This window comes from Rhinichthys klamathensis, unplaced genomic scaffold (genome assembly GCF_029890125.1).
Source record: "Rhinichthys klamathensis goyatoka isolate OS25496 unplaced genomic scaffold, OSU_Roscu_1.1 h1tg000613l_1, whole genome shotgun sequence".
Lineage (NCBI taxonomy): Eukaryota > Metazoa > Chordata > Actinopteri > Cypriniformes > Leuciscidae > Rhinichthys > Rhinichthys klamathensis.
Genome location: NW_026607066.1, coordinates 421,999 through 434,116, shown reverse-complemented (window position 1 = coordinate 434,116; position 12,118 = coordinate 421,999). Strand labels below are relative to the sequence as shown.

Here is a 12,118-nt window from a genome sequence, read left to right as displayed (position 1 = left end):
TAAAAGAAAATCCATGTAGGCAGTATGACAGCTGTAAAATAATTATAAAATATTTAGCTAAATTATATTTAAAATTGGTTTAGATGGCCTACAACGTCAAACCACAGGAAATAACTTTATGTCATCTACCCATAACCACGGCAGATTAAACTAATTCAACGAATAAAGAACTATAATAAATATCAATAAATGAACAAACTAATGAACACAATACTCGCAGAATTGCACAAATGAGGCCTGCACTCATTTCTTTGAACTTACCGGCTCGCCAGGTTCATTGCCTCCCAGGATCCTGAATCCAAAGCCGGTATCTTTTCTCCACAGGAAAATATCCTGCTCCTGGTAATCAGGTACTGAAAAGGAAGAAAAATAGCTTGAGACTGAGATCAATTCACCTGCAGAATGACGCACAAGCTTTGATTATCCCGATCCTGCCTCGTTCAAGAATGGCTGCTGGTTCAAGGAAAAGCGAACAATGTCGCTTTCATGATTGCATCTAGTTCACAGTCACACACATCTGGATTTTTTTCTAATTGGTTCACACCAATGAAGATGTAATATAATGACTACTCTGCTCCAATTTATTCACAATTACAATCCGATTATCAGGTATTTCCATCTGAGAAAATGACAAGCACTGACCCAAGTGCTTAAATCTATATTACAGATCAAGTGAAGCAGAAGAGAGAATCCAGAGGTCTTTTGAAGCAGATGTGCCCTTGAGCTTACACCAACGCCTGTGTGCCGTCTCCACCACAGCACTACTGTGTCAAATCAGTCAGGACAAGCACCAGCAGAGCTTCCCCCTCATTTAGACTTGAAGTCCTGCAGACATCAGCAATCTGTCAGGTTTTACATTATTGACCCTGTAGCTCTCCAATGCATCACATGATGTTCTGTCGGGGGACGCTTATGCCTGTGAAGTAAAAGAGAGCTGGAAACCGTGGCTCTAGGCAGCCTTTCCTGGAGATCTTTTTTTCAATTTGCTTACCTTTAAGAATGGGCTTCGGTTAACGTAAGCTAACAACAAATGCTCTGGATTTCTGATTCTGCTGCAAAGCTATTTAAATGCAACTGGACGTGTGGAGCAGCTGCCAGACACAATGACCTCTGTCTCCAGTCTAACCAGATGTACAGCAATTTACTGTAACAGAGGAAGTAGAATGGCTCCAGAGCCATTCAAAATGGCCGCTGCATGGGCAATTTTCCCACACCGTTCGATCTCCATTAAGAAGCAAGGACGGTTGTGGCAGACTCTGCAAATTGTGCATTATGGCATAGACCTTACATTCATTTGTGTTAAAGCCCCTCAATGCAGCTGCTCATTGAGTTTATTGAACTGAATGTTTTCAAGCTGGTCCAAAACCTCCAATCAAACGTCAATGATTTATCTCTCAATCCGTTCAAGGACCGCAACAGTCTGATTATGGAACAGGCTCCCATTTGCCGGTTCTGTTAAGTGACTCAAAAACAGAAACTTCAACCAGTGAAGCCTGATTTTCAAACAAATGATTCTAATGATTTGTTTCTTTTTAGTCAATCAAAAACATTAGTCTGACAAGTGTAATCCAACTCCCAAATTAATTATTTCATTGAGTTTTTAGAGAATCAAAAAATACTCTAACGAGTCAATTCTTTTTAGTATATAGTTTTAACTTTATTATTGAAATTATATCTTTTGTCTACATTTTTTTCCCCCATTAAGGAAGAGTAGTTAAAATAATTGTTAATGGAACTCTTAAAGGGGTCATCGGATGCCCATTTTCCACAAGTTGGTATGATTCTCATTCTTTAGGGTGTTCATGTAAAGTTTGTAATATAATTTGGTTAAAATTCCTAAATGGTTGTGTAAAACAACACCCTTTTTACCTCCTCAAAAACAGCTCTGTTCACAGTGACCTGTTTCGGTGCATGTCTCTATAAATGATAATGAGCAACTGCTTACCCCACCCCGCTCTTCCATGGAGGGTGTAGAATGGCTGAGGGCAGAAATGTGCTAATACGGGACAGTCCGTCAGTGGTCGTGGGCGGAGCATGAGCATTATGACATCATAGTGTGCTCAGAAAATCCAAACGGCCTGATTATTGAGAGTGTTTAGGCTTTTTGAGGATTAAAAAAAAGGAGTGAATGGATTTTTTTCATTGTATGGTGGTTGTGTGCACACACTGCAAAGACACATTTATATGCAAACACCATATAAAAGTGAATTTTGCATCCGATGACCCCTTTAAAGAACTGTGATAGTTAAGAGACGTCAGAACCAAATTCTGAAAGATTCCCATCCCTATAGTCCCTACATCCTCCTCCTTAAGGGACTTACTAATGAGAAACCCTAACAAAAACAGAGACAATGAAGACACTCCAAGTTAGCACAATTTTTCCAACCCAAACATCGGAGTGATCACAGCCTCTTAACATCCGCTGAAAGATATTCCTGTTAATTAGCCCCTCTGCTCTCTGGCACACATGAAAGTAGTATTGGATTCACTGTCTTCCACCACTACCAATTATATGCACATTTGTCAAAAGATGTGTTCTAGAGCGCGCTCGAGCGTGTGAACACACTGATGGCAGGGAGAAGTGTAATTGGTCAGAAGTGCCTCTGTGTTCATGTTGGCTTCTCACTGGCGGTGAGTGAGTAGGCAAAAGCAAAGTGAAGGAAATAAGGAATGGGAAAGGCTAATGAATAGCTTTGGAAATACAGATGACAGGTTCATCCGAACACAGCTCTCTGATCACAACAAACACAGGGGATTCGAACTGACGGCTAATGGTTTACATTAGGCATGGACAGCTATTTGGATACTGAAAGACTACAGCCGTGTTCAAAAGGATGTTTGATGTAAATGGAATTTTTAGCGGTCTCGCCACATTTGAAATGCACAAATTACTTAACGTCACTATTTAATATGCTTAATATTGAAAAACCATGAATATAATGTTTGGTTGAAAATGTGAATTTTGTTGATGTATAGATTGACTCTTAAAATTTGCATCAACTGTTAAAATCACATTGAAATATAAAGACAACTGACTTATTTTTAAAACAAACCAACCATGCATTCTTTTTGTTTACACCAAGGTTAGATCATTTTTTCACCAGCAAACATTTTCAATCCCCAAAATGTTGATCTAGATGTTAATATTTAGCTTAATGGCAAAGCAGAACAATCTAACAAGAAATACAGCCTGTTCCCAACCAACTAACCAAACCTGATATCCCAATACCAACCAAACATAAACCCAGTGATCCGCTGCCAAAGCACCCGCCACCAAAATCCCATATTACTTACGCCTACTTTCATACATGCTCCTGGATTGGGCCCAGATTTTAAAGGGATCTGGTTTCTTTTGGAGAGTTCCGTCTACTGGAGGGTCCTGGGGCAGGCTTGGCAGGGGCTGGGAGGGTGGAGGTGGGGCGGCCGACTCGTTGAGCAGGGCCTGGGAGGCGTGGAGGGGAGAGTCGGCGTGGATGCTGCGCTGACTGGACACGCTGTGCTGGGAGCTGCCCTGACTGTCCTTGCGCTCCAACTGTTGCTGAATGGGGGGAAAAAAGGAGAGGAAACATGAATAGAGAAGAAAAAAAGTCATCACAACATTTCCGGTGTCTTTAAGATGGAGTGAAAGAATTGAATAAATGGGGAGTAGGCAAGTAAAAAAAAAAAAAAAAAAAAAGGAAAGAAATGTGAATGAATGAGTTGAAGGACAGAATGACGCAAAACTCTCTTTACCATTCCGTCAGGATTCATTCAAGCCCAAGGATTATATCAAGGCATTCAAATATCATTCAACCTCACCCTCTCAACAAATACCCTCCAAGCAACTCAGAATTTTTACTTCAGTTATCACATTTTAAGATTTTTTCCTTTTATACATTTGTTATAGACCTTTTTTGGTTTGATTGCATTTTTTGAGTGCAGGCAACTTCAACTACTTGATTGACATAACATCTTTTGTTCTATGCACCTGAGAACTCACTGGCTCTTCTTTTTTGAGCGTATACAATTATTTTTAATAATATTAATATAGTAAATAGGCTACAAAATGAAAATGAACACTGATACTGACATAATAATGTAATATAATACACATTAAAAAGTGGGGTCTAAAAGTCTCAGACACTGAAACTATGCATATGCAAATCAACCATATTTTAGAACTTAGAAAACTGTAAACAATACAACATTAAAATGATTGATACATATGATTCTGCACTATAACTAGGTCACTAATCAAATAAGCAAATTAAAGTGACTGAAAAATCACGTGACTCCTTTGTACAGATGGTCAGATGTTCAAAGATGCTTTCTGAATCGTAGTCAAATTAAGCTGGATTAAACGATTATCAGGTTTTACCCAAACTTACAGCTTGAGTGCTGTGATAGTTGTCACCCAAACTGTCATGCTGACAATTTAATTTGTAATATTTGCGCTTTAATAATTTGTAAAGGAAACAATTAAATTATAAAATGCAAAATAGAAGCATTTTCACCCCATTGTATACTAATTATTATATTAATATTTAAATATTTTCAAACCATGTTTTAATTTAAAATGTTTATTCCAAGTAATAAATCATTACTTAACAATGACATGCTTCCAGAAGGGTTGGGTTTTTTAATGTTCTCTCCTCCACTAAGTCATCTGAAATTCTTTTTTAAACCCATGCACACAGCTCTACATCCTTTTGCATCCCAGCACAACTTATGAATCTGTATAGCAGACATCCAGAATTTTAATTGAAATTCAGCAATCAAAAAATCAAACCACAATTCAATAAGTAGCTAATAAATCCATCCAAATTATACAGAGGCCATTTGAGATTTGAAAGACGCTCGTCTGGCATTGGGGACTCATACAAGCATGGACTCAAAAACCATGGCTGCCATTTTAACAGAAGAACACTGATTATTGTTTCTACTGTCCACAAACTGGAGCTCAAACCCTCAGACCATCAACAGGCTGGTGAACACAAAAGATTAAAAATAAGCACACTTTTTTGCCCCCGAAGCTCCAAGGATGGTTTCGCTGTTTTCTGTAAATCATTAGTGGGCTATTACAGGATGCCCATGTGACCAATAAAATCAGCCCTCCTCCCAGGGGTGAACACCATCCTCCCAACCCCAACCACATGGTTTCACTGTTCACTGACAGAGTGTTTGCATTGAAGTGCATATCAGATTCTCTCTGCCTGAGCAGTGACATTGTAAAACCTCTTTTGAACACTAGACCAATGCCACAGACAATGAGCAAAAGCAATCAGAAACAACATGGAGAAGATTAATAATAAAACAATGGTGGTGAAGAGGAAAGAACAGACTGAGAATGAAACATCTGTACTCACCAGTTTGGGGCTCTTCTTCGCAGGTGCCACCCCTAAAGAAAGCGAAAGAGACAGAAATATTAATTGTACGCACACAAAGAGTTCACCTTCCCCACAGGCACAAATCTGAAAGTAATCCCAAGACAGATGGATGTCTCCAATCAGGGCGCGTGGTGCGGCGGCAGCCCCGTCTCTCTTTCCGTTTCTTCTCTCGTTCCTTTACTCCGACAGCACAAACCATAAAGAGGGCAGCGCGGACTATCCGCATCAGAGGACCGACCCCCATTACCCTGATTAAATGCTAAGCAGACCCCATGAACTTAAAGGTACAGTTCGGTCTTTCTTATGTAAAACACAAAAGAAGATATTTAACAGAATGTCCAAGCTGCCATTTTCCATAAAATGAAAGTCACTTCCATTGTACGGGCATTCAGCAAAATATTTCCTTTTATGATCTACGAAAGATTTGGAATGACATGATGCCAGAAATTTCATTCCAGGGAGAAAAAAAACCCTTTAAACCTACCAGACACTGTGCGAGAGATGAAGACAGAAAAAGAGGAGAGCGAAAGATAGAGAGAACGAAACGAGACACAGGAAGAGAAACAGAGAGGGGCTTATGCCCAGACAGGTGCTAAGCTATTACCCATGGAGAAGGAGTCCAAGATACTGAACATTAAATTATAGGCAACGGTCAGTTCCCCTCTTACTGAAACCATCTTCCAGCGTCCCTGCCCCTCGCGATGTTGTTGCCGAAGGATCCTGCATCTAGAGCCAGTCCTTGATTCTCCTGTCTTTTGAGCTTTTTTTTCTCTCCCTCTCTCTCTCTCTCCTTCTTTTTTGCCCTCCCCCTCCTTGTTTCGATGTGCATCACCCTCGCTCCGTCTTCATGTGTTTGCTGCTTCTCTCTGCTTCTTTCTCCCCGACGCGACCGTTCTCGTGCTCGCTTTACCATCGTACTCCCTCCTCCGAACACTGATTCCCTCCCACTTCTACGTGCGCTGATGTGCCATCGCCCCCTCCCACGCCTCCATCAGAAAGGCTGGGTATGACAGGCCATGCATACATTATGCATTCATACATAAATAAATAGATGTGAACGTCATTTATAATATAAAAAAAAAAAAAATACAGGAAATAGATGAAAAACTAATCTCGGTAAGATTCATTTGTGTGATCATAAGTTGTGATTTCGCACCTGGGATCCTGATCGGTCCTCTGATTCCAGTCTGGCCTGGAAATAAGGCTTCTTAATATGAAGCCGTTCCCTTGAGAGCAAGTCGTCTGCGTGTGAGCGCGCCCACGGTAACACACATGCGGACTCGCGTCATTTAAGCGTCCAGCCTGTCCTGAACACATCATTCTCTCTTTCAACAAAACGCTTCTACTCTTTATTCTGATACAACTTCAGGTATTCAATCGTCCTTTCCATTGCAAATTGACCTGCCCCATAAAGCCTTGCCCCCAACCTGACTCATTATCCCCAAAACAAACACAATCATCCTCTGCAGTCTTCCGCCTCCCTCTCTTCTCTATGCCCGTCTCCACTACACTCCATTAATTGTTAAAAGTTTCTGCAGCATTGCTACACTCCCTCTTTGCTAACACACTCTCTTCATTTTTCTCTGTATGTATTCACTTTAAATCTCACACAATGGTTTGTTTGGTAGAGCAATTTTTCTGAAACTTCTGACAATGGTAATTGTAATATTGATTTGACTAAACGTTGATAATTCTTATGACCTCAAGTGTACAATTTCTATTATATTCTCCCTGCTCAGACAAACTATTCCACAGTGGCACAGCAACAAGAATGCATAAAAAAACCCTGAATTAATCTATGCTATTTTATGAGTTTAAGAGTAGATCTGTGCGGGTCTTATTTTCTAACCCAGTTGAGTGTCTGGAGGTCGTTGCTTATAGAGGAGAGATGCTGCCTAATACCTTGTAATCAATCAATCCATTTCGCTTTACTGGGCACATAATGGCTTTATCTGAATCCCATAAAGCAGTGCTGCTTGCTGAATGAAAAGCAAACAAAGTGACCAATGCATTAAAAGTGGATGACTCTTATTGTGATTGCATGCTTAACTCTTGGACCTGTTTCAAATCCTATAGTCAAGCACTTTGAGGTAGTTTAAAGACCCTTACCATTTCGCTCCTCCTTCCTTCCCCTCCTTCCCCTCCCTTCCAGGACTGATACCATATCAGCTCAACATATGACATATCAGCGGAACATCAAAGAAACGACAACTGACTGAGATTAGTTATATTTCAGTTCTGCACAAAGTCGTCAAGAAAATTGGCTCATGTCCAAACTCAAATTAACAATATTGTTGGTGTGAGAGACTAAGCCAGTTAACAAAACCCAAGTGGCACGTGAGCTCCCTCCATAACTATGTTGAACATGCAGGAGTAAATCAGCAAGACTAGAGGTGACAGGTCAGTGGGAATCACGTCAGGCACAGAGGAGACTAATAAGAAGGTTTAGCAGGAGAAGATTATGGTGCACTGCATGCGCACATGCATGGGCATAAAGGCATGAAGAGAGCGAAGAGTTTGTACTGGACCCATTTTCCTCTGCTAGGCTGATAGGAACAGATTCTGATGGTCAGGACCATCTGTCAGTGATGTAGTCTGACACACAGAGGAATAAGAGACAGTCTCCCAGTCCCAGGAGCGGCTGCAGCATGAGTCTAGTGCGGAGAGTGTGACAGCAGACACAAAACAATTATCATGACTATTGTGTGCAGTTCCAAAAACTTGTCAGATCCCAATTTGGCAGCATTCTAGGGCATCACAAACAGTGAAGTCTGTTTAAAAAAGGTAGGCAATTTAATTAAGCTGCCTGCTGACAAAATTCTAAGGCAGCACATAAATCACATTTATGGAGAAGGGATAATTCACCCAGAAATGAAAATTCTGTCATAATTGAATCAACCTAGAATTGTTCCAAACCTGTATGAATGTCTTTCCTATGTTGAACACAAAATAAGATATTTTTAAGAATATGGGTAACTAAACAGTTTCTGGTCCCCATTGACTTCCATAGTAGGAAAAATACAATGGAAGTTTGGTTTGGTTACCAACATTCTTCAAAATATATTTTGTGTTCAACAGTGGAAAGAAATTAATTCAGGTTTGTAACAACATGAGGGTGAGTACATGATGACAGAATTTTTTTTTATTTTTGGGTGAACTATCCCTTTAACAAGTTCTGTGATAAATTCAAGATGGCGGAAAAAGTGTGAGAGATTATAAACACACTTCCTTCAACACTGAAAAATATCAATAAAAATTGTTCAGTGTAAAGGCCCATTCACACCAAGAATGTTAACTATAAAGTTAACTATAACGATAACTTTATTACTGTCCACACCACCGATCTGGATGATAATGTTCTGTTTAAAGCTCGCAGTGCAAATATGTTGTCTGCTGCTTTAAACACTCTGAAAGTGATTTCAGCAATATTGTCACTCCGTGTTCTAATATGTGTGCCATTTCCTATTCTAACATAGTTATTATTAAAACTTTATAGACGGTGATTATAAATACACTTACACTTAATTTAGTACTGAAAAGTATCAATAAAAAACCTTTAAGAATACCTAAAATATATTATTTTACCCAATATTGTATTTTGACACACTTTGAGATAAATCCAAGATGGAAGACAAAGTGAGAGAGATGTTAAAAAATATACTTCATTCAATACTGTTAAGTAGCAGTAATAAATTATTTAGTGTGAGATGGTGGACCAAGATACATTTTGGTTAACTTACTATAATTCACTCATTACTGGAAAGAAATCAATTCTGATCAATTGTTAGTTCAGCCGCTCATGTGAAGCGTTATTTGTGTAGTTGCTGCCAATGTAGAGCGTTTCAAATTGTTCTCATGACATTCCTTGTGAGTTACAAAATGCCCTAATACAGCTGCCTATGTAGGCTGCTCACTAGAAAACACAGCTTATGTGTGCATGGTTGTTGTGTGTACACTGGAATAGTCTTAACATGACATGGCCTTCAATTGAAGGTGACAGGCCATGAGGTGATGTTAAAATAGCCCTGTGCATACACCGATGCACACGCACATGCACACACAGCTCTGATGGCTATTGTACAACTTCCCCTCCATTGCTTGTGTGGATTCAGATGGTCCGCACAAACATGTCAATCAAAAATCATTGAAGGGTAACACATAATGAAAGAATAAGATGCAGAGTGGACTTGAAAACACCTGTCTGTCTCTGTCTGTCTGTCTGTCCTCACTGCCTGCTGGCATTTGTTACAGGAATGTGATGCGCCTGCATGTTTTGTGCAAGACAGACCCCTCCGCTTTATCATTTTAACAGGAAACCCCACCGCAAAGTGCAGCAGAGCATCGTCATGGAAACAAGGTGTGAAATCGTGCGATTGGTGGGTTCTATGCTTCCCCCTTTTAGCAAGCCAAAGGGTGAGCAGTCAGGGAGAAAACGCTCCCCACTACCATTATCTAAACATATTTTTCACCAAAAAGCTCTTGGTTTGATTTAGAGCCAGACGACTAATTCTTTTGGACTGTTGCTATCCCGAGTATTTGTCTGCAACACCATTCATGTTTGCTGTTGGACATATCAGCAAAAATGAATGCAAATAGTGCAACAAAAAAAACTTTGCTGGAATCCTTCCTTTAAAACATTAAATCAAGTTACTTTAGTGCACACCACCAATCATTGTTGTTTATCTTTCTCTCGATGTATTTGTCCAGCCAGAAAAGAGAAACGAGACTGCAATGTTGTTCCATGCTGAAAAGACCAGCTTCCATTCATTTCCCTGCTGATTTAATTAAGAACGATAAATAACGCCAACTATAACTGTAAAGTTTTAATAATCGTTCTAATTCATGTTAGAATAGGGCAGTCCACACACCACAACTATAACAATAACGACAGAGAAAATATATTGTTGGAATCACTTTCAGAATGATCGTTTCCAGATAATGAAAGATAAAAACTTTGAAAGCCACTAATTTTAAAGAGCTCAAGCATTTAAAACGACATACACCGTAAACACAGCTTGTGCATATTAAACAGAACGTATTGTCATTTGTCAGTGTAATAAATTATCTTTTGAAGTTGAAAATAAAACAAAACTTATTGGAGAACATTTTACAAGAAAATACCATCAGTCTTTATACTTCAAAATTACGTTTAAATAAATTGCTGTTTCTTTGTAATTAATAGTGAAATTTACTAGCAATTTCTGAGTAAAAATCTTTTTTTTTTCACGTAATAAAGTTATCTTAGGGTGGTTTGGTGTTAGTTAAAACATGCATGATCTTTCTTAAGAAGCTGACCAATAATGTCCTACTGGTTAAGCTAGTTAAGATGACAGTTGGGAATCAGCATCCATAACACAACATACATAATACACAACATACTTTGGTATTTTCTTATCTTAAGCCTCAACACACTTATTTGGATGCTTCGAGTACAGCAGCTAATGAGACCAGACTAGTTGATGGCTGTGTAGAAGCCGGTTTCATTACTGCTGGGGAAATCAAGATGTGTGCTGTCATGATTGACGTCTCATAAAGGGAGCGGATCAGATAGTAGTACGCACCTTTTCATTTCATCACGCTATCCATAACTGGAGCATCCCTCACTTTCTTTCTCAAAGCTTTAGATTCTGATAAATACCATAAGGAAGAATTGCAATGAGGCTAGAAATGGCCTTCTATATGTCGAGGCGCTAGTAATTCCGCACTGACGTAAATACATAAACACACACACACTTCAAGGAGACAGAATGGACCTTTGGGCCACTAACTCAAAGCCATGATGTATTCAGCTTGCAAACGCACATTGTGTTGAACTGATTACTCCGGGCATAACAGATGCGGAGTGTTTGCGAGCGTGACATTTAGACCTGAACAGCTGAGAAGCATCTAGAGAAAAAACAGACAGACCCTCATGGGAGGAAAAAAAGTCAACGATGGTTGACCACAGGTTGTCTTGTCTGAGCATCAGATAATTTCATTACGTTTGGTTCTTAATTAAAGGGGTGGTTTAGTATGATTTCACTTTTCTAACTTTAATTAATGTGTAATGTTGCTGTTTGAGCATAAACAACATCTGCAAAGATACAACGCTCAAAGTTCAAAGCAAAGGGAGATATTTGCTTTTAAAGAAATCGTTTTTTAAGGACTACAACAAACGGCTGGTATGGACTACACGACATTCCTCACGGGTTAGTGACATCACAAACCCTGAAATGTACATAAACCCCGCCCCCAGGAACACGCAGTCCATGTTGAGAAGAGTTGTAGTCGAGCACATTTGTGAGTCAGCTCAAACTGTAGCATCCGTCTTTTCACATGCAATAGAAAGTCACTCTGTGTGCATCTCACAACAGTTCCTATATGAGCGATTTATAGATTATCATGACAGAATATGCTAATTGAAGATAGTTAAATCCAATATCAGCAACATAAATTCATCAACAAACCATTCAGAGACGTCCTGTTGCATTCTACGTGTTGTCACTTTTTCTTGAGTCTCTCCATCCATCGTTTAAACATAAAAGGCAGAACAGTTTCTGTCATTTTAGTGTGTTTCTGAGGTAACCGGAGCCGCTAACACACACAAGGTCTTGAAACCCCGCCCTCTGTGTCGGGAGCAGCAGCTCATTTGCATTTAAAGGGCCAGGCACAAAACGGTGCGTTTTTGCTAACCCTCAAAATGTAACAACTTTAAGCTCATTTGCATTTAAAGGGCCAGGCACAAAACGGTGCGTTTTTGCTAACCCTCAAAA

General features: G+C 39.6%; 1 protein-coding gene across 1 annotated transcript in view; it reads right to left on the bottom strand.

Moving 5' to 3' along the window:
* The window catches only part of magi1b (membrane associated guanylate kinase, WW and PDZ domain containing 1b), a 145,977-nt gene that overhangs the window by 18,449 nt on the left and 115,410 nt on the right, over positions 1–12,118 (bottom strand). Inside the window, 3 exon segments of the mRNA XM_056240786.1 lie at positions 262–353; positions 3,295–3,538; positions 5,346–5,377. Coding sequence (XP_056096761.1) covers positions 262–353; positions 3,295–3,538; positions 5,346–5,377 — 368 coding nt within the window.